Source organism: Maylandia zebra, linkage group LG19, assembly GCF_041146795.1.
Source record: "Maylandia zebra isolate NMK-2024a linkage group LG19, Mzebra_GT3a, whole genome shotgun sequence".
NCBI classification, from domain to species: Eukaryota; Metazoa; Chordata; class Actinopteri; order Cichliformes; family Cichlidae; genus Maylandia; species Maylandia zebra.
The window spans coordinates 17715544-17741421 of record NC_135185.1 but is presented as its reverse complement, the minus strand read 5'-3'; the positions used below and the strand labels follow the sequence as shown (position 1 = coordinate 17741421).

The window sequence follows — 25878 nt, the reverse complement described above, 5'->3', positions numbered from 1 at the left end:
TAATTTATAATTTCTCTTTAATGTCAAATAATGAAATTATTTGTTTTCGTGTTTCGGAAATCTCAGTTTTAAAAAAACGAAACTCACTAACCAATAACTTTAAATAAAAAAACATGAAAAAAAAACTACTTAGACTACATTAAAAACTTAAGATGTGCACGCATTCCTAATTTACTATCATTTTAGAAACTTAGAAGTAAATTTGGATGAATAAATTAATCCGCTTATGATAAAGTATAATGGCTGGATGGGCACTTTGTTTGGAACAAATAAATACAATTACAGATCAAACTATTTTCAGTCTACAGAGAGGATTACATGAAATAGGATAGCACAATTAATACACATGCAGATGATGATGAAACATATACTAACTTGCTATATTTGCTTTAAATGTATATATTTATATATATATATTAAAACTCAACCTCCCCCTTGAATTAGTAATTCACCTGCTTAAAGTCACCTCAGGTTTGACCCTCAAAGCTAAACACAACATTGTAGTTTATAATTAAATGGCTCACAATTCTAAACATCCTGAATTTGCAGTTCTCTCTGACGTTCCTTATTGAGTACTTTTTATTTTGTGCAATCTTCCACTAGCGTCTTGTTTTTATTCACTTAAGTAAAACATTACTTGCCTTAAAGATCGACCTCCACCCCCCAAATAACCCCAAACTAAAAATCACAACCCCCCCCCCCCCCCCCCCCCCCACACACACACACACACCAGTTAATTCTTCATGAATTTTAATAGTTGCCTGCTGGATGACAAACACACAGTATTTGCATATTTTATTACACTTTTCACATCTCTTTCTCTGAGATACTTTACATCCTACCGTCTCGCTCAGCAGAGCAACATGAAATGTATTTACAGACCACACACCACCACAGTGGACACGATTCACTTCTTCTTTACTTGCACTATGGTCCTTAATGGAGGAGTTGCATGATTGTGGCTAGTGCAAGAAGAAACGTAAAAACATCTACAGAGGCTGACAGCAAATCGTTTCTTAGCTGCGTTTCAGTGTCGAGCTGCTGTTTGGTCCGTCAGACAAATACAAACAATTTCTTTCGTATGTTCATCTATGTTCAAGCTCAGCAGGAGGTTTAGTGTCTTTATACACACTGGCCTCAAATCGCAATAAGATGAGTGTTTCAGCCTGAAGAAATGAGCCTGATTTCAGATCAGCGGTTCACCCTGAGTGGCCTGACCAAGAGTTTTTTTCTAAGGTACCAAATTCATACTACTGAGTTCATATTACCAAACTGTGGACAAGTGTCACAGACTAATAACCAAATATTAGGTGATTTCACTAACCCATCTTCTCATAGGTTAGCTGTCTGAGCCACAGGGCTCTACGCTGTCATCCAGCTGCTCTGTTGCACCAAGTAATGTTAATCCCACACACAACTTCCTGTACTTGGAATGCTCATTAGAACACTGAATGTGTATTCATCTGCAGCTGAAAACAGTCCCCAATAAATACACCATTTCCTCCTGCTTGAGTAAGGTTTTCAATAAATTTCAGTCACCAGAAGTCTTTAAATAAAATATTTTTTTTATGTAATAATATATCTGATGTCTATTTTTAAACATTTAAGAGAGACGACTGGCTCATTATAGGTTCTGGTCTTTTAACAGGCTACAGTGAGGGCGGATGGGTCTGATTTTCATTTTGAGAGCAAAATGAAGCAACGCAATCTCCTCCGTTTCTTTGCAAACAGGAAAAAGGCACACAAAAAAAAAGTCCATTATGAGCTTTTATCACAGCAACTGCTTTCATCAGTTGCCACAGCTCCTGATAAACACCACATTAGGGTGCTGCTCCTCCCACAATTCTGTGCAACACTTCAAAATGAAAATCAAACCTATGTGTGTGAAGCATGAAGGTAGAGTTCAGAGAGATCCCCCATTCAATGATGGAGGCTTAGATGCCTACAAGTGACTGAACCTAAACACTCTTTCAGTTTATAATGATCAGGTTCAAGCAGTCAGACTCTATCCAAAGATTAAATAGTTTTGCATATACAAGCAGCCATTTTTTTCTGCCTGAGAAACTCAGTCCAGCAGCAGGAATGTATACACCCTTCTTTTACTTACCATCGTAAAGCTACCTAATAAAAGTTATCTCATCTCTGTGGTAAGACTTTTTGCATAGGAGGGGTATCAAAAAGCTATCATTAATCACAAAATATGCACGTATGTGTGTGGGGGGGGACCTCATCAGTGACACCAGCACCTGCTAATTGCAAAAACAAGATCTACTTTTCACATTTTGTTCCCTCTCTCATGTAGTTGGCATTTAGCAATGGTTTTTGATCCTAAAAATTATGTACAGACATTGCGCTTTCTAAGCGCGCCGCCTGTAAATGTAAAAGAGGATTGCGGCAGCTCCCGTTAACACTGCCAGTAATCCCAGAATAGACGCAGGAGACTGGTGTTCGGACTCAGAGCCTGTGGAGCCGTTCATGTGGTGGGATTCCTGCAAGACATAAAAAGGAGCAAAGATTAAAGTTGCACTGAGGGGATACTGACACAAATGTTTGTGGTGGACAGAGAAAACGTATCTTCTGTGGTTGTTTATACATGCGTGCACATACGCACACTTATTTTAAGCTCAACAACCGACGGAAAGTAAAACTCTCACGCGCAGTTTAAAGATGCTTATCTCTACAGGTATGTTCATGACATCACTGATTTGCATAACCGTCAGGAAACAGTTTTAACAGAAAGGATCTGATACGCTTGGAGGCGCACTGTACTGCACTAACTGGTAGCAGTTCTTCTTTATGTTTTGGTGTTTTTTGTTTGTATTGGCATTGCCAGACTTATTTTTTGCTTATTTCTCACTTTGAATTCAAGAAACATTAAAAGATGCTAAAGGGCAATCAGCAATTTAAATTCCTCCAGCAGAGCTATAAACTTTTACAGACTTGTTTTGCATGATGCACCTCTCCGTCCTCCTTAGCTTGCAGCAGTGAGACTGTTTATAAAAACCTGCTGACACTCGCACATCACCACTACTCTTGTTACCAGTGAAATTCAGAATTAATTTTAAAATTGTCTTAATAACATAAAGCTTGAAACAATAATGCTCTAGAGCTACTGAGACCACATAACAAGCAGTCAGTCTCTCTGATCTGAGAGTGTAGCTCCTGACTCCTGACCTTTTTCTGTATAAGGAGCTCCACTTCCTCCCCAGCTGTCCGAAACAGCTCCACCACGGCTTTGTGTGTCCGGCCTTCTAGCACAGCTCCGTTTATCTAGAAATATTAAAGTTAATAAATACATAAAAGCTCACTTCCAACCCGTTCTGCAGCATATATTTGGTTTCATTTTCTATTAGTGAGCTGTTAAGAGAAAAGGCCATGGTGAATGCATGACATCTCTTCAAATGTGTCTTTTTCAGTCCAAAGCAAAAACATGACGCTTTTATTACCGAGAGGATCTTGTCGCCCTCCTGTAGTCTTCCGTCCTGGCCTGCAGCTCCATCTTCTTTGATTTTAGACACGTATACACCACTGTCATTGTACACATACTGCTGGTCCACGCCCCCAACTATATTGAAACCCAAGCCTCAAAAGAAAACACATTAGTGTAATCAGTATATAATCAGGTTCACCAGACCAGCAGCTGCTGACCCAATCAATAATATTTATCCAAGTAGATCAAAGTTCAAGAGGAAATCTTCCAAAGCTGCACTGCTACTTAGACGAGCAGATTAAAAGCAAGACCAACCTGACAAAATGTTACATAACCGAGTGTAAGCGAGTCTGTAAAATAAATAAACCACTGGTGTCTATGAACGAGCTGTCCATCAGCGTGATAGGGCCGATAACTTTTAAAGATTTTAACACTGGGTCAAAGTGCATAAATCAGCTTTTCCTTTGCAAATAAGGCAGCTGCTAATACTCAGTTGGCCTCGATAATCTACTTCCTCCATTTACGCCACAACGACGCGGAGGTTTGGTCGCTTTTATTTGCAAATTAGCCTTTAGCTTCAGGACACTGAGCACAGCCTGACAGCGATGATTTTTGCTAGCTTTCGCAGCTAGCTAGTGGTGCTATCCACTGGTAACAGTCCCACTAATTATCTCCTTACCAGCCGGTCCTCGCTTCAGCCTTATGGTTTCCACTTTGGAAGAAGTGTCCAGAGAGCCGTTCATTGTGTCCAAACGTCAACCTGGTAAAATAAATCTTCAGAGAAGAGGGACAAACTATGTATCTGAAGGTGAACTCATTGAGGAGTTTCGATTTGCTTTTTGGCCACCACCGGCGCAGACAGAGCTGTAACAGTGCCCCCTGACGGCAAGAGGCTGAACTCCAGGCTGATTTTCGAATTACAGGGCAGGGAGGCAAATCAGAGACAAGTTATTAAAAAATACTCAATATCAGAGTTAATGAGTGAAGGGAATGGGCTGAGGAGGTGCAAGGAGTGCTTTGAGGAGTTGATGAATAAAAGACATAAAAGAGAAAGGAGGGCAGATGGAGGTCAGTTAGTGAATCAGGGAGTGAAGAGAATTAGTAAGGAGGAAGTGAGAACAGATGTAAAGAGTGGAAAGGGTGTTGGTGACATACCTGTATAGATAGCTAGGCAGTGGAAAATGTACTGGTACAGATTTCCACGAATAAAAGTGATGTGCAAAGCAGTGTTGATGGACAGGTTGACAAATGAAGTCCAGTAGCAGGCTCTGTGAACGATGAGATTGTGAGCCCTACTGAGAGTAGGAGGCCAGTGGAAGAGAGTCTGGAGAGGTGGATGTATGCTCTGGTGTGATAAGAAATTAAAGTGAGTAGAAGCAAGGCAGAATACATGTGTGTGAACGAGAAGGAGACAGGTGTAACAGTGAAGCTGCAAGGGATAGAGGTAGTGAAGTTGGATGAGTTAAATACCTACAGCCAACCATCCAAAGCAATGGACGGTGCACAAGAGAGCTTAAGAACAAAGTGCAGGCAGGGAGAAGTGGGTGGAGAAGAGGAGGGACAAAGGACATGGAATATGGCAGAAAACCCAAATAGAGAAGGTTCATGAATGTAGTAAAGGAAGATATGTAGAGGGTTAAGATGATCTCTGTGGTGACCCCTAAAGTAACAGTTCTGCTCTCTACCAGGAAATCCTGAAGGAGAACGTCTGGCTATCAGTTTGTGCCCTGAAACTTAAGCTCACTCGGGTTATGTAGCAGCACTGAAAATACCAGAAAACTGTTAACCTGGATGGTCTTTCTGCCCACGGCATGAGGCACCCTGTCATTAAGGTTCAATCAGGTTCAACACAAATGGCGGTTACTGCTGTGAAAAACATCAAATTTGATTTTGAGTTTTTCATCTCAGAAATTAGGTAAAAAATCATCTTGAATGGTGGATGTTTCTGGTCTAAATCCTGTTATAGATACAGTAGCAACCAAAACATGATCTGCAATGTGTGGCCCAAAGACAGCCATGAAGACACAAGAAATACATGCAACACATACAAGAGTCCCTCGTGAGTTGCATAAGTAAGCAAAGTGTCCAAGGTTGAAATGTTTTTATTTTGTACTGAGTGGCATAACTGTAGTCAAATCTATTAACATCAGAATCTGGCACTTGCACCACAGGGGGCACGATATATAAATTCAGTCAAACACACAAACTTACACCATCAGTAACACAGGAACTGATTCCCTGGCTTTAGATTCAGAAACACTACATGGGGTAACCTGTATTTATTATAAGTGCACGTCAGAAGCTCAGGGGAAGTAAACAATCTTCTTCCATCAGTCATTTTTCTTGTTTGTTGCTCCTTTCAATTTATAACCTCAACAGTGTCAGTGCTGGCAACAAACAGAGACCCCATCCCTCCACATTTTTCTTTAATACCAGCCTTTAATATGTCTTTTTACCATCAGGGTTTTGACTTCAACATGAAATCATAATTCTTTAAATCTTTTCTTGACCCTCCAGCCTGAGTACACATTCTCTTTATATTACTCTGTGCATTTTAAGAAACCTCATCATTGTTCCACTGTACAGCACGTCTGCAGGCCAGCAGATAAAAAAGAAATGATTTTCAGCATCACACTCTCATGCAATTACAGAGACTTAGAATGATTACATGTAAACGGAAAAACAAGATGCCAGTGGAAAATATTTGAAATGTTTGGGACTTGTCATGCCTTTCTTCTTAGCCTACAATCTTTTCATTAAGTATAAATTAATTTTTCTCCCAAAAATACCTATTTTAAATGCTTTTAAACTCTTTTACCACTAAAAATTCTCATATGTGACCAAATTAATTGGATTGGAGCAACTATTAAAAAAAAGAGAAAAGGATTATGGCGTACAGCTGTTCTGTGACAAATGTGCCAGGTAGGCAACGATTGCGCTTTGCAATGCGACCAAGTATTTAAAAAGGATTTCAAATACAGTGGTAAAGTTTGACTCAGGTCGCCTGTACAGCATGTGCTTCAGCCGTGGGTTCAGATCATGCTCGGGGCAGCGCTGTAGAGGACGAGGTCTCCGCACACTCGCACGAGGTTCACTTCCTCCAGGCCACCGACTCTGTGCTCGTACTCCAACAGGTGTGTGCCGTCCACCGCCACTTTGAACATGTCTTCTTCCACGAGGATCTTCAGCTGTAGGGGACACCAGTTGCTAATTAATTGGTTGGTAGACTGACAGAACGTAGCTAGTATGTGGCTAGAGTCCAGCAACGTGCATAGTATGCTTTATCTCCCCATTTAACATTTGTACTTGTATCTTTTCATCATCATATTTTCATCAACTCCTTCTCCTTATGTCTCTGTCCTCCATTATTTCTACACCACCCACTTCTTCCTCACCTAAAGCCTCACTTTCTGCACTGAAGTCAGAGCTCTACCACATAAAAATGTGCATAAACATGCTCATTTATGCCCATATCACACTGACATGAAGGAAAAATTATACTGGTGTAAGCTGAACAAAATCCTTGGTTAAATTCAAGGGCTCTGTTAAATGTCATCTCCCTAATCTAATCAGCTAATTTTAAAAAGAAAGAAAAGAAAAAGATTTTATACTAACTTACCTCAAAACGTCGTCCCTGAACAAATGGAAACCCTCCTTCCCGCTCTTCAGGTCCCCAGTATCCGCCTAAGTTGGAGTTTCTAACAACTGTTTGCTCGTTAAAACGAGGGTTGAAGTGAAAGACTACGTCTGGACCTTTGATAAAGTCAACATTGAACCTGCAAAAAAAAGCCATATAAGCAAAGCATTAGCAGAAAGAAATGCTGCTGCTAATCAGTTTAACATAATATGGTGGTAAACATTTTAAAGAGTATTCCCACAGTGCAAATCATAGATGTGTTTTAAAGGAGACCTATTACACTTCACTTCATATAACATGGTCATATAAAGGTACCTGCTGTTCAAACAGGGGTAGCCAATCAGAAGCTTAAGGTGTTAAAATAGATTTATCCTATACCAAGGCTCAGTACATGACAAATAAGGATTGTTTTGAACTATTCTACTCTAGAAGCGTCCAAGAATAAACATTTGGAGCTGAAAATAAGTATACTAGGTCCCCTTTATTATGTAAGTATGAGTTGAAGGAATCAGGTTTCGGATTGCTATTAGCAGGCACAGATGTTGGATGATTACTGTACCTGTCTGCACAGGGAAGAGGCTCCCCTATTATTGTGATTAAAAGTCGCGGCATTATTCCAGCATGAAGAGGGAGATCGTAGGGCACCATCTGCAAGAAATACTTCCATTTTAAACCGTGACAATATATATACTGTTCTCAGTGTAGATATTAAGTTTATGTGTCACAATGCAATTCTATGATTTCCAAGAAAAATATGCACATATAAAACATTTGATCACTGAGTCTTAAATTGGCAAAACACAGCAGCATGCCGAATGACATATAATAGAGAATTTTATTTAAGCACTGTTCAAAACTTTGACCCTGCCCACATTCCTACAGCAACACCCAAGTGAGTCATTATGTCCTTCGGTTATTCCAGCACTATTACACAAGTAGCAGTGACGGGTCATGGCAATGACAGAAAAGTACATTCACTATATTTTTACAACAGCTGAGCAAAGTAAAAGAAAACAAAAAACCTCAATTTATTATTATCATGGAAACAACTTACAAGTGTGTTTTGATCAATTCATAATTTTATTAGAGATCATAAAAGGCGTCATGATGCCGTAAACACGGGTCAAGTAAAAGTGTAAATTATATCATATTGCACTTAATTAAGACAATACATTGAGCAATTTAGTTGAATATTATGTATATATTGAGTCTTTGGCACTAATCAAACCATATGTTGATTCTGGAAGTGATGTCCTTGTCCAACTGAAAAGCTGAGTTCATTGCTCATTGCTTAATACGGTGGCCTATATCTGGGCTGAAAGACAAGAATACATTTTTCAGAACTGCTTCTGAATACTGTATTATTCTGTTTTATATTTGTTTAGCACCCCAGCAGAGCCAAAGAGACAGAAATAATCATCCCAATTCCGCCGTTATTGAAAAACATAAATAAATACATTAACCCTCCTTCAGCAGCAAAGAAATAAGACTAACTTCCTTTATCCACCACTTACAGGATTATGTTACTCTAAAAGAATTTCACACCAGATGCTCCACTGCACACCAGAGAAGCACACAAGCAGGAAAATGCAGCAAGCAATATTGCATTAAAGTACCAGTACTCACCAGTGTCCCTCCTGGGGCAGCAGGCCCACCATATGGACCCATAGGCCCCGGACCAGGGCCAAAGGGACCAGGGGCAGCTGGGAAGCCTCCACCTGCTGGTGGTCCCCAAGAACCGGGTGGTATCGGGGGAAAGCCTCCGCTGGGGAATGCAGGGAAAGCACCAGGTCCAGCTGCAGGTGGGAATGCACCTGGACCACCTGGCCCATACATGCCATTGCCTCCTGGCTGGCCACCTGGGAAAGGCACACTTGGATAAGGGCCAGGGGGAGCTCCGGGGCCCGAAGGAAATGGTCCCATTGGGTAAGGAGCAGCGCCTCCAGGTATCTGTCCTGGAGCTCCTTCTGGTGGATACTGCCCAGGGTACTGCCCAGGAGCTCCAGGGCCGGAAGGAAACTGACCTGGAGCTCCTGGTGCAGGTGGATATTGTCCAGGTATCCCAGGACCAGGGGGGAACCCACCAGGTGCTGAAGGAGGTCCAGGGTATTGCCCTGGTGCTCCAGGACCTGAAGGGAAGGGAAACTGCCCTGGTGCCCCTGGGCCAGATGATCCACCGTGGTAGTCGAGTGGAGCAGAGGGCTGGGTGGGGGCTCCAGGAGCTGAACTAGGCCATCCTGGGTTTGAAGGAGGTGCAGGATTGCTAGTGGGGGCAGATGGGTTGTTGTTGCCTATTTTCTTAGCCTGGCTTGTAGTATCATCTCCTAAGGCATCTGCTAGCTATAAAAGAGTAAAAGGAAGTGACTTGTACAATAAACTGTAAGCTAATTGAACATAATAAAAATAAAATGTGTATTTGTTTGAACTCACCGAGAAATCATCCATGATCTACAACAAAACAAGAGACAAGCTTTATTAGGTAGTTATAACAACTGACAATAACAAGTTGTCAAACAGTGGTGGCACACAAAGGCTCTGAGTAACAACACACTCAATATTTCCATCCTCAAAAACCTTTCTGACAAAACTCCAGCTCAATGAAAGATTACTAAGGCAAGACATACAGATGTTACACTGAGTCCAGGCTACAAATCAGGGCAGAGAGTCACAAAAACTGTCATAAATTAAATTAGAGTTGGCTAGCGAGCTAGCTGGCAGCAGCTAACTGTTAGTTAACGCTGGCTCGTTTGTTTATTTTTAGCTTCATGGTGCCTCAGGAAAAAACTGCTGAAAGCTAGATTTTGATGCTACCTCGCTAGAAGATGGACTCCTCTCCAAAGAAAGACGGCGGGTAGCAGCGAGGATTTCTTCAGCTGTGGGAACCAGTTAGCTCGCTAACTTAGCCTGCCGAGGTACACAAGTAGAAGCTAACGATTTATCTGCTTTCACAACTACAACTCTTGAAAAGGAGGCACGCACACGCGCTTCACTGATGACGTATTGTGAAGGGTGGGCGCGTTCAGGCTGGAAAACACACAGACAGCCGGTCGCCTTCTATCTTTGTAAGAGCTCTCGCTGGTACAGTTTACTCCCTAACCCCTCAACATCACGACCACACATACCTAAAACAAACCAATAAACTAACCCTAACTAAACACGATTGCAGACATAACTTTAAAACTCCGTGTCAGCCTGTTAAGGTGTGTCAGGTTTGCCTTCTAAAGCTGGGGACGACACAGTGAGAGCCAGAGGAAAACTAGTCTAAAGGTTAGGGGACAAATGTCGTCAGTTGTGTTATGTGTATGTATTCTAGGAATTACGGTAAGAAATGGTGGCTTTCGAGCACAAACCAGCACACAAATTGGTTTGCGTTGTGTGTATATACTAAGTTCTACGGCAAGAGAAACTGACACCCGATTTCAAAACAAAAGCAATCTTAAGGCGAACGTGAGTTTAACATTAACCAACACGTTATCAATCATATAAAAAACATAACATTACAGAAATGCAAATATTACAAAATATCAATTTTACTGTCAATCAAAATTACTGTTTTCTGTTTCCACAGAAGACGTCAGTCTGGTTTTTAATTTTAAAATTAGTCTGTTGGACAGTGGTTTTACTTGTAATTGCCGTACACATCTCATTAAATGTTATTTTTTAAATGTGATTATAGTTACTATGTGTAATATTCAAATATTTCTGTTATTTGTAATATCCAGAGGTGGGACCAAGTCATTGTTTTGCAAGTCTCAAGTAAGTCTCAAGTCTTTATCCTCAAGTCTCAAGTCAAGTCTCAAGTAATGTCAGGCAAGTCAGAGTCGAGTCTTAAGTCACTGGTGTAAAAGTCCGAGTCAAGCCACAAGTCTGAAACTTTGAATTTCAAGTCCTTTCGAGTCTTTAAAAAAAAAAAACAACGAAAAAATAATGTTGCAGTTATGCTAAATGTAAATATTAGACCATGTAATTTTAAAATCTGTGTTTTTCTCAACACATGACAAAATAGTTAACTTAGAAAATATACACAAATTGTGAAATTGCACCTCTTTAAAATGCAGCTCAATTAAACCTAGCTCCAAGAATAGTTTTCACCGACAGTTCTGAGATAAGCTGCATGTTATTCTTGGATGCGCTTGTAGGACCGGCTTTAAAATCGCATGACAAAAATATCATACACATTAAAAAAACTGCATCACCAACGTAGCCTGGACAACATTTGCTAGTTAGATGAAGTCAGCTATCTCATCGTAGCATATTTATATGCATATTTATAATCATACGGTTCTTGGAGTGAGTGCATACACTCATGAAGTTTAGTAACTTCCGGTCACTGCAACAAGCCCAGGTACAGTTTACCGCCGGATGGGTACAGGACCTTGAAATGCACCGTGTAGAAAGTAAAGACCATCGTACGTATCATAAGTTTACCAGTCTCACAAATTGTCGTCATAAATACACATTCGTTAACCGTTTATTAATAGGACCTTTGAGCTCAACGGTAATTAATTAGTAGTGGAAATAATTTCTGGTACCCATCACAGAAATGTAGCAGTGACAATAATACTGTATGCTGTAATCGTACTGGGCAATTAGTGATACAAAAAACCTGTTTTATCCTGTGAATAAAAGTATATGTTTTTGTCAATGTACCATAATAACAGAAGCGAAACACAATATTGTGTCAGGACAATTCACTATTTATGCACAATAAATAAAGGAGCATAGCGCGACCATTTCTGCTCAGCGCCAGACTTGCTTGTAACCTATATCACCAATTATGTTATGAAAATGACGCATTAACTACTAAAAAACACTGACCTTTGTGTAAATGCTTGGAGCAGACTAACCTGTGAGCTGGAGTGTTCTGGGACGTTATATTTGACCTTTGAATGGCTGCAATCCAGGCCACCCGTCGCCTCTTTGTTACTTCGGAAACATGGCTCGAACAATTTCTCTTCAACGAGGTAATCCGATAACAACCGATCTCTTTACCCGTCGGCTTCCCGTGGCTGTCATGCGACCGGCTATTGCAGTTAATAATACAATGGCTTCTTGTGTTTCTTTTTATCGCTGTATAACTGATTTTAATTGAAAGCCTGCGTGCGCTAGTACCGCTTGCCACGAGTTCCCAGAATCCTTTGCGGTTCTACCCGTGAATGACATCACATTTTCAATCTCTATATAATATGCATGTTAAATTTTGTATTTGGGGTAAAATATCAAGTCTTTTCAAGTAAACCGGTTCAAGTCCAATTCAAGTCCCAAGTCATTGGTGTAAAAGTCCAAGTCAAGTCACAAGTCTTACAACATTTTTTCAAGTCAAGTCTAAAGTCATAAAATTAATGACTCGAGTCTGACTCGAGTCCAAGTCATGTGACTCGAGTCCACACCTCTGGTAATATCACCTTTTTTAAAATAATTTTTATTTCTCTATTTTTATTTATTTCATGATTATAGGATTCATATTGGACTCATGTAAATGTGCTGGTTAACCTAGAGATCACTTTTATTTTGAAATCGGGTCTCAATTGCTCTACCGGGATCTCTAGTATATGTGCGCACAAAGCAAAACAACTCAATGTTAGCATTAAAAAAATTGATGTTATGCTTTAGCGGAAACTGTGTGGAATCTGGTACTCAGCTTTGATTAAAAATAATTAAAATATTCCACATAACATTAAAATATAATAAATTAATAAGTTTATTATTATACTTTGATTAATAATATTACACTCTGAAGAGACTGAGCCTGTAGACATAAAAGGAAATAGTTTTTATATAATGAATATTGTTCTGAAGTGTGGCCACAGACTTGCTGAGCTAATATAAAGGAAATATTTCCTACCACCCTCTATAAAACTACAGAACACTTCTCCTTTTAGTTACAATTTGAAAGCCTCACTTTTATTCATCCAAACACTGTTTGTCATGTCTTAACATAATTTTTAAGAATAAGTAATCTCACTTTGTTTAAAATAATTACCAAATTAATTTAGTGAAATACTCTGAAGGTTCTAATCATGCATTCCAAGTAAAAGCATAAGTAATCATTTCTCAGTTGAGGTCATATTGAATTAACTACACTGAAACATTATTGATGTCCCAGCAGGAAATACAGCCTAGGTGGGAATCAATAAGCAGAAGTATCAACTGTTATTAAATAGTAACGAGTATGAGTCGTTTAAAAATGACTTAGCAGTGTTTTTAACGTAAGACGCTGGATTTCAAACTCAAATTTAACTCTAAATTAGACTGAGCACAGATTTACAGGAAACTTTTGAAGGAGGGGGCGCCTGTATGGGATTGGTCAAACCAGTCACAAGATGATGTGAGGTGGAAAAAAACGAAAAAACACTGAAAGCGTCCCTACCATTCAGAACAGCCGCTGCAGCTCCGGGGGAATTTATTAACTCCACAACAATGGTAAGTTACTCGGTTTTCTTTGCAAGTGAGCTGCTGCGAGCTTCGTCGTTGCGTTTTAATCGTGTGCTGTTGGCAGATGCGGAGTTTATTGAGGAAAAAGTAAGGTCGCAGATTGGCTAGCTTTAGCCTGCTAGCATGGCATTAGTTCCACCCTGTCAAGTCAGCCGTAGCATAAGTGACGCGTTTCCTGCCATGAATTTCAAAATAAAAAACCCAGAACGCTGTGCCGTAAAATAAATTGAAAAATATATTTTAATTTGGGTCATTATTAGCATTTCTTAATCTAAACGAATAAATAAATGGCACAAATGGCCGAAAAGGTGAAAGATGAACCTTTATGTACTGCATATTCTAAATCTCGACACTTTTTAAAACTAGATTTTGACACTAAGTATTAAGAATAAAAAATAAACTAGGACAAAACTAAATATTACCTCTCTTTTACCTTTAAAAAAATATAATTACGTTGTAAATAATACAATACTAGGTCCTTATTCCAGTTACTCTACACGCTTACCCCTCTAACAGATATACATCTTTTGTTTTTAAAATATTTTTATTATTTATTTTTTTCCTTTTTTCAGGTGACCTTTCCCTCTGAATTCACACGTTGTCTTTCTATTTTCACACAACATCTGAATCCAGTTTGGATCAAGATTATTTTGTGCTTTGTACGTTTTCACTGTGGTGCTTATCTCCACTAAATTATGAATTTGTAAGACACATAGTCTTAATTTTAGCACTCAATGATTAAAATTTAACTTTCTTGAATATACCACTTATTAAATACAATAACAGTTACAAAAATTAGTCCAAGGGACTTTATATTTTAGTGACTTTTCAATATTAGAAAGAAACCTCAACACTTGGTGACCGTGAGAAAGAAAAGCTCCCTTTTAACAATAAGAAACCTCCAGTTAAACCAAGTTAAAGGAGGGCCAGCCGATCTGACATGATCATTTGGGAGGAGGGGAAGGAGACAGGGCAAAAGACAAGCTGTGGAAGAGAGCCAGAGATTAATAATAACTAATGATTAAATGCAAAGTGGTGGATAAACAGAGAGAGTGAATAGAGGTGAATGAATAAGAAATACTCAGTGCATCCCTCAGCAGACTAACTAAACCAGGACTCAGGGTCACCTGATACAGCCCTACATATATGCTTTATAAAAAAAAAGGAAAGTTTAGAGTCTAATCTTAAAAATGGACGGGATGTCTGTCTCCTGATTCCAAACAGGTAGCTGGTTCCAAAGAAGAGGGACCTGAAAGCCGAAGGCTTTGCCTCCCATTCTACTTTAAGAAACTTTGGGAACCACAAGTAAATAAGTCGTTTGAGAGTGAATTCTGGATTTAACAGGGAGCCAATCAAGGGAAGCCAGTATGGGAGAAATATTGTCTCTCTCTCGCTCTCTCCCTCGTCTCAGTTAACTTATTCAACTGAAACCTTTCCAAGGACATTTTAGAGCAGCCTGATTATAATTCAGGAGAACATTGCAATATATTTAATAATAACAATAGAAAAGGCAAAAAAAAAAAAGAGTAGTTTAAGTTCATGAGGTGTAGAAGTGACGTTTCTTTGGTTTTTGTTTTTAATTGTCAACTAAACATTTGTAGTTTAGGTGTTTAAATGAAGAAAACAAGACATTATTTAGTATGAGGTTAGAGCAAGTTTGTGCATGTTTATATTTTGAAGGCGAAGCTGTTGCACTTCCTGCAGCTGGGCGCGGGTGGCTTGATGCAGCAGTCTGCATTGATGTGCTTCAACACGTCTGGGTTTTGGGAGCTGCCTTAACGTTAGCTCGGCTGTTTGTCCAGATGAATCTCGTTTCCCTCTGGGTCTTTCGCTGCGTGTCATGGCAGTTCAGCTATCTTCATTAGAGCAGTGTTACTGATTTACTGCATAAACACACCGGGTCCATTATTAACTGGTGGTTTAAGTTAACTGGCTCTCATTTCCTGGTTGAATTGGCAGCCAAACTCATGAGCTAGCTGTCATTGACTGGAGGAATTTGAACCAGAAGTAACCCTTTGGCCATCCCCAGCTTTCATTGTCCTGGCTGTCCCTAATCCCTTCCCCATGCATCCTGTTTTTAAAGAGTCCCAGCAGCGACAGACACTCCAGCCTCCTCTTAATCTATGAAGATCTTTCCTTGAGCTCAGTGAAATCCCGACTCCCACCAGCCATCTGTTCTCCAAGGTGTAATTATAGATTTCAGAGAGTCTGAAGAGACTCGTGGAGAGTTTATGTCTTTATGATGGTGTTATGTAATGTTGTGTGTGGACGTGACAAAGGTTCAGAGAAATGAAATCCTGTTCAGGCTGGTGCATTGATTTTTCATTTAATTTAATTGATTTATTTGTTTTTTGGATGAAATCCTGTGCATCATATTGGACTTTTGCAGGAAGAGACATGCTGATTATTTGGTGTTCTTAAAAAGCCTCTGTTTTATAATTTTTTCCTTTCTTTCTCTATTACACTACTATACACAAACACAGGATAACATATCTCACAAAGACACAGCAAAGTTAAGCAGAGGTCAAGAAGACGTGAAGCTCCTCACGAAAGTACAAATCTTTTAAATCCAAAACATGGAGTTTCCGTTTTGAGGTTGGAACTGCAAACATGACAGAAATATTTACACAAAACAAAAAATTGCACCAGCATTGGTGGGTTTTTTTGTTCTTTTTTTTTTTTTTTTTTTACCCTGGCTCACTAATTCAGGATATAGCTGCTATGACAAAGTAGTAAATTGCATGAAAACCACTTAAAGCCACAATCTGTGACTCTGCAGCTGTCTTTCTTACCGATAAGCTGTCTTCAAATATTAATTAAAATTAACACATATAGCAGTAGATTAGGATGAATGTAAAATTTCTGCTGATTTCATTTTCTGCTTGAATGTCACAGTGTGTAAGATGCTCTTTATATGTACTACTGCAACTGTGTTTTGTTACTAATATCACATCAATGCAGTAATAGCGGTGTTTTCTGTTTCCCACTTCATTATTCAATTCAATTCAGTTTTATTTATACAGCACCAAATCACAACAACAGTTGCCTCAAGGCGCTTTATATTGTAAGATAGACCCTACAATAATACAACAGGTAAAATCATATGAGCACCTATAAGAAGCGCTTTGGCGACAGTGGGAAGGAAAAACAGGAAGAAACCTCCAGCAGACCCATGCATCATGGGAATCCCCCGGCAGTCTGGAACTATTAAACCACAGTATCATTGACTATATAAAATCATCTACCTCACATCAGGAAAAAGTCAATCATATATGAATGTTCTGACTTCATCATGGCGCTGCTAGAACATTTGCTTTACAGTACTTTAGGCTGCCCCCCTCATGTCTTTATGTTTTGTGAAACGTGAAATGTGTGTGGCAGTTTATTGAAATGTGCAAACATGCATGGAATTACAGTATGTAAGGCAAAAACAGAGTTTGTACAATTCTAATGAACTTAATTATGTGAATACTTAATACTGCCTTTATTCTTCAGTCTGAACTCTTTTAGCCAAGCTTTCTTGTGATTTCTTTTAGTACTGTTGTGGAAATTTTAATTACCAAAGCCTGCAGACACGATGAGTTGTAACAACACCTTTATTTCAGCTATCTCATGCCTAAGGAGGGAAGTCAGTCAGGGGGCACTGAAAGTCGTCTCTGACAATGAACAGTTCAGGTCCTTTTACAGTCACAGAACAAAAGGCTTTTACAGTTGCAGTTCACACCTTGGCTCTAAACAGACAGACTCTCTATCACCTGTGTGAATCTCCCCCACTCTGGGGTCAAGCCTTCCTGTGTGAGCTTCCGCATCCTGGGAGACATTCACCAGTTTCTCACCGCCTGTTTCCCAGCGTGAATGAGGTGTGAACCAGACATACTAACTAGAGATGGACCGATCCGATATTACGTATCGGTATCGGTCCGATACTGACCTAAATTACTGGATCGGATATCGGAGAAAAATAAAAAATGTAATCCGATCCATTAAATATCACGAAAGCACCTCACAAAACTTGCAACACGCCGTAACTCACCTCAGAACGTTAGCATGTTGGAGCAGTATGCATCACGTGATAGAGCGGCTGTGGCATGCAGGACCTGTCGGTGGTCTGGATAGCATTTGGAGCTTCGCTAGCAACCCGGCATTTCATCTCCGACAAAGTTATCCCCCAGAGAAGTAAAGCAAGTGTGTAAGTCCATCTCTGAATGTTTGTAAAGCATTCCTGCGTTAAGCTTAACAAACGATATATGGAGCGACTGCCTCTTCTTGCTGCTACTTCAATCATGAAACTGCTTAACGATCAGCTGATCGGCTTTTCTGTCGCCAGTCGTGTCTCTAGTTTGCTTTTGGCCCACTTTGCACCAGAAAGAGGAAACCAGCGGCTGAACAACAGCAGCACGTTTAAGCTTGATCAGCTGTTGTTAGAATTTATTTAATATTACTTTCTACTCGAGGATCTTTTTCTACGTAGCTGACGGCTGGTAACTGTGCAGGGGCGGATCTAGCAAAGTTTAGCCAGGGGGGCCGATAGGGCATTAACAGGGAAAAGGGGGCACAAAGACATACTTTTCTTTCTTATTCTCATTTAAAATGTCTAGCTTTTAATAAATAATTATCTGACACCCAAAGTTTTAATTTGATGTAAAATGAATAGAAGTCAATTACTGTATATAGTAACTATTAAGTCTAATATATATACCCTAGTAAGCTATAGTACTTTTTCCTTTGGGAAGGTACCATCTGTGCAGTCTGCAATTTTGTTGAAGAAAGATGTTGAATCTATTTAATATTTCTTGAAAAATAATTGATTTCTGTGTATTTTTTTTCACACTGCATCAAATTAAGGTTGATTACGTCGATTAAGCATCATGAGGTGGCGCGTGAGGGGTGGTTCCCTATTTTTTATTTATTTATTTTTGTTGTTGCTGGGAGTTGGAGCCCTATTAGTTAGGTTGCTTAATATTTATGCTAAGTACTCTTTAAAATACCAGAATAGGGAGGATGGTGTAGGTTTAAGTTTATTAGATTGATCAGTATTGCTGAACTATGAAATATTTTTTTTTTTGCATACAGGTATAACAGAATAGCTTTAGTGTAGTTGTTGTTTTAAACTTGAGTATGAACTTATACAAAATGCAGCAAGATATTTAAAAAACAGTATATCGGATTCATATCGGTATCGGCAGATATTCAAATTTATGATATCGGTATCGGTATCGGACATAAAAAAGTGGTATCATGCCATCTCTAATACTAACTAAGTAACATGAAGGCATTTCATCAAGACAATACATTAAAGAGAGATCCCACAACCCATACTAAACTAAGTAACATGAAAGCAAGACAATACATTACAGGACAATACACTAAAGAGAAATCCCACAACAGTAATTTTTGGAATAGTTCTCCAGGGTTATTGAAAGTTATTCAAAGCTCTTCTTTGAAATCTGCCTGCCTTTTCTTCTGTTCTCTGCCATGATGATCCCACACTGCTTCAGTAATGTTGACAGTTCCTTTGGGATCATTGTCATATAAAAAAATCAGCTGTTGCATATCAGTTGATTTCTAGATGGTAGGATCAAAATCTGACACTAACACTTTTGACAACATCACCAACACCGTAGCTCCACCGTAGCTGTTTTTGTAAGAAATGGTTTCTTGACAGTTGCCCTTCCACTGAGGCCATTGCTGATCAGGATTGAGTGAAAAGTATGAGGATTCAGGTGAAGGGCCAGATGCATATCTCTGGTCTTGAGTTACAGGTCTTTGGTGGATTCTTTTCCTGTTTCTTTAAAATACCATTCATCAGCTGTAGATATATGATAGTTCTTTGCTAAGTTGACTGTAATTCCTTCATAGGTGCCCTTTTAAATGCTTGAATGATTAATATGTCAACTGCTTATCACACAAAATAAAAAATAAAGATAATAAACTTTTGTTTAACTTTGCATCAACCCCCAAAGAAGTAATATACAGTTTAATTTGTGTGTCGAGTGACTTGTATATTAAATTGTTAATGTATTTGAAATTCATTTATTTGTTTCCATTGCCTTGTTTTCCCACACCGGATCAGAGTGAATCACTGGTAGTGTGTGAAGTGGATGAAGATCTGGTTAAAAAGCTGAAGGAGTTTCGTTTCCGGAAGGAGACCAACAATGCAGCGATCATCAGTAAGTCACAGACTCTGAGCAGTGTCTCTCCTGAATTTTTAATCTGAGTCATAAAAATCGGAGTAACTTGAAATTCGTTTTTTGTTTTCCACTAGGGAGCTTTTAATACTCGTAGAGCTTCTAGATTGCTAACTTGTGTGACTCTTGAGATTCAAAAAAGAGTGTCCTCGCCAAGATGGGCAGCAGTTCAATCAGCAGTGGTTACAACGTAATTGTGAGCATTCTGTGGTTTGACATGGATTGTACAATTCTCTGTGGTTTGTTGCAGTTAAAGTCAAATGTTATAAATATAGCACAAAAGAAAATGTTCCTGGTATTAGATACAACTTTAAGGTAGCTGCTGTTCTGTATGCAGGAAAGAATGAGTTTCCTCCGAATGCAGCAGGCTGTGTGTATCAAACCTGATCCATCTCTGGATCAAAATGTCAAATGGGATTAGCCGTTTGTTTGCACGACATGGACTCAGACTCACGGTCACGTTTTAGAGCTTTGCAGCCCAAAATATTGATTTTTCCCCCCTTGATCATCATCATTTTTGAAGCACTAAACAACTGCTTGTAAAATGTGACTGTTTTAATGCAGCTTTTATATTCTTGTTGTACCATTCAGTGAAGATTGATAAAGACAAGCAGCTGGTTATTCTGGAGGAAGAGCATAAGGTGAGCTTTATATTACTCTATCTTTCAAATACATTCAACAATATTTAAAAATCAGGTTTAAAATTTAAATGTTTAATTAGATAGCAGTGTATGGTTTGAAAGAAGTGACGGTGAACTCATTAAGCTCTGACCTGACAGCCTGCCAGGTGCTGGATGTTAGTAGATGATTGCTTTTCTTGATAATGTCAACTGAACTCTTTCTGTTTGTTTTAGGATATTTCTCCTGATGATCTAAAGGACGAGCTGCCAGAGAGACAGCCAAGATATCCTTTGAATAGATCTTATTTTAACAATATTTTATCAGCATAAAATGAATTATAATCGTTGTAAGCAGCCTATATGTCACATGGAACGGTTAGGCGGTGGGTTTGTCTTACATGTGATCTATCTATGTTGGTTAGTTTCAGTCCTTAGCACCAGGAACATTTATCGTCTACAGTTATAAGTACGAACATGACGACGGGCGTGTGTCTTATCCCCTCTGCTTCATCTTCTCCAGCCCCGTGGGTATGAACCTCTCTGAGATTACTTTTTAAATATACGTACACTTAGAGCAAAACTTAGGTAACTACTGTTTGCTAAACTTTTGTCAAAGTTGCTGATTTTGTGTTTGGCAGGTTGCAGACCAGAGCAGCAGATGATGTACGCAGGAAGCAAAAACAAGCTGGTGCAGACTGTCGAGCTGACCAAGGTTAGTAAAGGTTTTAAATAAGACTGAGTTTTGATATTTTTCTTTTGTTTCTGTGTTATTTGTTTTCTATTTTTCTGTATTTTTCCTTTTCTGATTTATTCAATTTAGTTGTATAGCACTTAGGTCAATCCCTGTTGTTTCTAAATGTGCTTATATATAAATTGACTTGACTTTTATGATACACCAGTTTAATGTCACTTTGCTGACATCAAACTGGTGAAATGATATAGCCCACTCTAAATGTAATGTGGCTATTTCCTCTACCTATGAAATTATGAGGGCTCAAAAAGAAATAACACAAATTAAAATGTATAAAAATCCATGTGACTTTGAGACCTTGTAAATTTTTAGAAATGCTTAAAACACTGTATTTAAAAAAATCAACTTAAAGGAGGAGGTAGTTGAGAATATTTTTTGTCCATATTTGGGATATTTTTTTCATGAAATGAGCCAGTGTCATGGGTGTATTTGGTGCAGCTCTTATATTCTTGTATTTGCCACATTAATGTTTAAAATTAAATAAACTGGTAGTATAAATTTGAATTACTTCTATCAGTTGTGTTAACTGCATAGATCTATCGACGCGCAGTGCAGCCCACCACTGTGGTCCAAACTGAAATATGTCAAGAACTGCTGTGTAGATTGCCATGTAATGTAGTCATATGAAAAAGAAAGTTTCACAGGGTCTGTGTAGCCTTGTGAAAAACTAAGTACTCCCCTACACACAGAGTAAGTGGGGAGTGCTGCTAATCACTTGATCAACTGATAGCAGCAAATCTGATCAGAGCATGCGATGCTAAGAAAAATTGCAAATAAATTAAGAGCTACATCTCAGTCCATAGAGGCCTCACTATGCATTTCAAATGTTCATCAGAGAAAACTGAAAAAGTATGGCTTGTTTTGAAGGGCTACCAGGAGAAAGCATCTTGTCTCTAAAAAGAACATGGCAGAACAACTTATGTCTGCAAAGCAGAATCTAAAGAAATCGCAAGACGTCTGGAACAATATCCTTTAGGCAGAAAGACACACAAACACCTTGTACCAGCTGTTAGCACGGCGGTGGAGGGGTGATGATTTGGGCACCTTTCAGTCAGTGGGTCTGCACGGTGAACTCCTCTGTATGCCAAAGTATTCTAGAGTCGAATGTGAGGCCATCTATTCAACGGCTAAAGCTTAACCCAAACTGGGTCATGCAACAGGACAGTGATCCCAACATCAGCAGTAAATCTACAACAGAATGGCTGAAAAAGAAAAGAATCAAGGCGTTGCAATGACCCAGTCAAAGATCAGACCTTAACTAGATTGAAATGCAGGGAAATGTGGGGTGGGAGTTTAAGAGAGCTGTGCATAAACTCATACCTGCAAACTCAATAAACTGAAGCAATGTTGTAAAGAAAAATGGGTGAAAACTCCCCCACAGCCGTGTGAGAAAGTGATAGTCCTTCCTTTTCTTTTCAAGGTGTTTGAGATCAGAAACACAGAGGACCTCACAGAGGAATGGCTTAGAGAGAAACTTGGATTCTTTCGCTAAACCCATCACCTCCTCCAGGGGTCTGGGATACGAGGAGAATCCTGATTGCACAACTCGTGACATCTCTTGGAGACAACACACCACAGTTAACCTTTCCCTCCTCCCTGCATCAGACCTGATTTAAATAGTGTTTGCAGTCGTCTGTTTTAGGCCTGCTCGGTGGCGTTTAACGCTCAGTACAACTCATAAGATGCCAGAAGGTGCACACAATTACAAGAGTTTGAATGCTTCTCTGTGACTGCCAACATTTCTGGCACTTATTAAACCTCACCGATCTGGCAGCCTAAAACTGACCATACTGTTTGAAGCAGGTCTGTTATTGTCTCCATACAATCTCTCCATATTTCTCTTACGTGTCTGTTTTGAATTAACGAGGGCTGCCCCCATTAGTCAACCAAAGACTCAAGTCATGATTAATTGACACTGACACTCAGTTATTTGTGCCAGATACTATTGTTTACACAGCTACTCCCTGAGCTCTTTGGCTGATAGTTGCATATTATGAACAGGAAATCTAAAGGGTGGGATTACTTTGAGATAATAGGATAAGTGTTATTACTGTGCTATCACTTTTCTTTCTCAGCCCTCCCTCCTAAAATACACATTTAAATACTTAAATTAATATGAGAAACATATAATTGCAACTTCTACTCGACTAAGAAAGTCTTTGTTTGGGGGGGCAGCCCTAGAATTAATGTTCTCATTGCTCTTCAAGTGCAGAAATTGACCATTTCTACAATTCAAAAGAATTCGAACACTTTTTAACAACACTTTCTGTTTCTTCTAGATGTTTACACTCAGAACCTCCTAAGTTTTACCGTTTTATGTTCATTAGATTTTAATAATCTGAGAGTCTTTTTTTAATATTTAGTTATTTCTGGTGTCTCTAGGGTTAGCTAAGTATATACTTTATATTCATTTCATTTCTTTTATTGTGAAAGACAAACTTCCTGCCAGAACCTCGGAACAATCATAGCTACAATTCTGTTTTGTTTTACTCCGTCTCTCCTTTAGTCAAGGGCATTTCAGTTATAATTTACAGTAACACTAATACATCTATCTATATGATATGCGTTGCACCTTCTCCTGTGCACAAGAACACAAGCTGGCAGAAGCCCTTGAGTGGTGCTTATTTAGCTGCAGATGTAACCCTGTTAGTCTGTCATCAGGTTTTTTTTTTTTTAAATCTCTGTTTAGAGGAGAGAAAAAAACAGTGTGAATTGTGGGTAATGCGTTCGACCTGCATGTTTATTACAAGAATCCAACACTCCAGGAAAATGATATTTTTCCACTGAAACATTCCAGATGTGAACAGTTACACACAAAAACCTCTGTCTAGCGACCATGACAGTGATGATTACACTGCATTACACAGGGCGGTAGTTCCCGCCCTCATTTTAATCTACTGGGCAACTCTGTTTAAATGGGTTACTGTGTCTTTAGGGTGATTGTTAGCTCCTATCGTGCATTATAGCTCTTACTGTTATTGGTGTTTATGAATGTCGTACTTAAATCCGTATGTAAAGCCACGTGAATTGCTTCATGGTTGTCGCAGCCTTGAGAATGACGGCTGCGATTTCTCCAAACGCCAGATGTGCCAGAATTGGCAGGTAAATGACAGCATCTGGCCGATTTACATTCTCCATGCAGACGCGGGATTTGACCGGTGTAGCTTTTTCTTTGAAAGGCTGATATTTATGTATTGAATGTGCCAGCAGCTCATTTTTGTGCCAATGTCTAATATCCTCAGCTCAGTCTGTAGTTTTTGTTTACCCAATTTTTCTTAGCTTTGAGCATTTTTAAAATACATTGTGCTGGATCACACAGCTCAAACACTTTACAAACGGATGTATTTGGCTTTTCATGCCCCAAAGGGACAGCATTTTTTCCTGGCTTTTGGTTCCCTGCTGAATATTGTCAGTATTTAAGCCAGTGCAGCACACTACCCAAAGGATTAGTAACAGCATGACCAGCCCCAGATAGTTAAAGCTGTATAAGAATGTACTATGCATGTATTGCAGATAATACAGACTGGTTTTATTGTGATAAAACAGGAGTAACCTCAGTAGTAAGTGACCCGAGTAGCAGACTTCTTTTTTTTATTTATAATACTACAAATGTCCACTTTTACCCTGAATTATATTGCTGAATTAAAGCCCAGAAATTCTCCAGATAGTGCATGATATTATATTGCAAAGGCTACCATACCAAGGCCATGCTGCAAGGCCAAAACCTGTTTTTCTCTGATAGCTTCTATGCCCTCATAAACAACAGAAACTCTCCCAGAGATCTGGCTCAAAGATGTTTTCATACAATCAAACTGCTCCACGTGCATCATTCGTAAGGGCAGGGTTTTATCCAACAGGAGCAAAGGGGACATAAGTGTAATCACTTGTTTTAATGTCTACTAATAGCAGAAAAACACAAATCCACTAGATTAAATGACCTTTATATGACCTGAAAAACCCTTCAGAAAGTCTGTAAATTCAGGAATATGCACAGCTTGAAATGAACACTGTTTATTCAATGCAATTGAAATGTGCAATGTACTGGGTTAGATGTGAATATATTTATCTTTCTAAATTCTAAAGACCTCTAAAATGTGGAGAGCTACTGTAGAAGAAGTGTATGCTTTAAAGTAAGCCTTACAGAAGGCTTTACCGATGCTTTCTGAACAGCTACACAAAGTCTCTGACATCGTTTATTTGCACATGAACGCTATAAAAGGTTTGCATCACAGTCGTCAGGTGTGATATCTGAAGTGTGCCCAAACTGACATTAATTTCTCTAAAAGAAAGCCTCTGCTGTTGCTATTTTAAATGGGATGTATAAGAAACTGTCCATTCATCGTGTATCAAACTCAGTCTCCCTAATGTAAGGTCCAGTTAACTAAGAGCCCCCTTTGGTTATGAGCCATGTATCTGGTTATGTCCTGTGGATCTCTAACAGCTTTTTATCTTTATGTGGTGAACGCATATAGTTTTTGGCCTCTAGTGGTTTTTTTTGTTTTTTTTTCTTTAACCTGCAATTGTGTTGTCAGCGCTCGGTGTCCTCTGATTAAATGCCTATTCTATTTTCTTTCCTTTTTACTAAAAAAAACCACCTGAAACATCTGTCATAACCAGCTGCCTCGTGGCATCAGTGAAACTTGAGATATTTGTATTTTCCCATACTTTATAAAAGTGTCTTGTCCTGTTGTCCAAATAAAATGACAGTGATGTTTACCCATGTGTTTCCAGAGACTGCTGTTTTCAAACTGAAATGGTCATATGAGCTTCATCAGAGATGGTCTTGGTGTCTGAACACAGAAAAGTACCATCAGAAT

At 39.1% G+C, this 25878-nt stretch overlaps 3 protein-coding genes across 5 annotated transcripts; 1 reads left to right on the top strand and 2 right to left on the bottom strand.

The window, feature by feature from the left end:
• Positions 1–733: 733 nt before the first annotated feature.
• Positions 734–4332, bottom strand: synj2bp (synaptojanin 2 binding protein). The gene is made up of 4 exons (XM_012921531.4): positions 4110–4332; positions 3447–3583; positions 3175–3270; positions 734–2489 (listed from the first exon to the last, which is right to left on the bottom strand). Exons 1-4 carry the CDS (start codon positions 4171–4173, stop codon positions 2358–2360), a joined length of 429 nt encoding a protein of 142 aa, XP_012776985.3. The 5' UTR covers positions 4174–4332; the 3' UTR covers positions 734–2357.
• A 1184-nt stretch (positions 4333–5516) lies between these two features.
• Positions 5517–13650, bottom strand: lgals3a (lectin, galactoside binding soluble 3a). Of its 3 annotated transcripts, none has more exons than XM_004539924.3 (6): positions 13438–13650; positions 9498–9515; positions 8694–9407; positions 7627–7715; positions 7050–7206; positions 5517–6618 (listed from the first exon to the last, which is right to left on the bottom strand). In XM_004539924.3, the coding sequence occupies exons 1-6, from the start codon at positions 13438–13440 to the stop codon at positions 6463–6465; spliced, it is 1137 nt and encodes a 378-aa protein (XP_004539981.1). In that variant the 5' UTR covers positions 13441–13650; the 3' UTR covers positions 5517–6462. The 3 variants fall into 3 exon arrangements, with proteins under 3 accessions (XP_004539981.1, XP_004539982.1, XP_076733699.1); XM_004539925.5 differs by lacking the exon at positions 13438–13650 and adding an exon at positions 9879–10322; XM_076877584.1 differs by lacking the exons at positions 5517–6618; positions 7050–7206; positions 7627–7715 and adding an exon at positions 7884–8382.
• Positions 13341–25777, top strand: gmfb (glia maturation factor, beta). The gene is made up of 7 exons (XM_076877585.1): positions 13341–13490; positions 19576–19672; positions 20282–20331; positions 20545–20596; positions 20758–20838; positions 20949–21022; positions 22482–25777. The coding sequence occupies exons 1-7, from the start codon at positions 13488–13490 to the stop codon at positions 22551–22553; spliced, it is 429 nt and encodes a 142-aa protein (XP_076733700.1). The 5' UTR covers positions 13341–13487; the 3' UTR covers positions 22554–25777.
• The last annotated feature ends 101 nt before the right edge of the window (positions 25778–25878 follow it).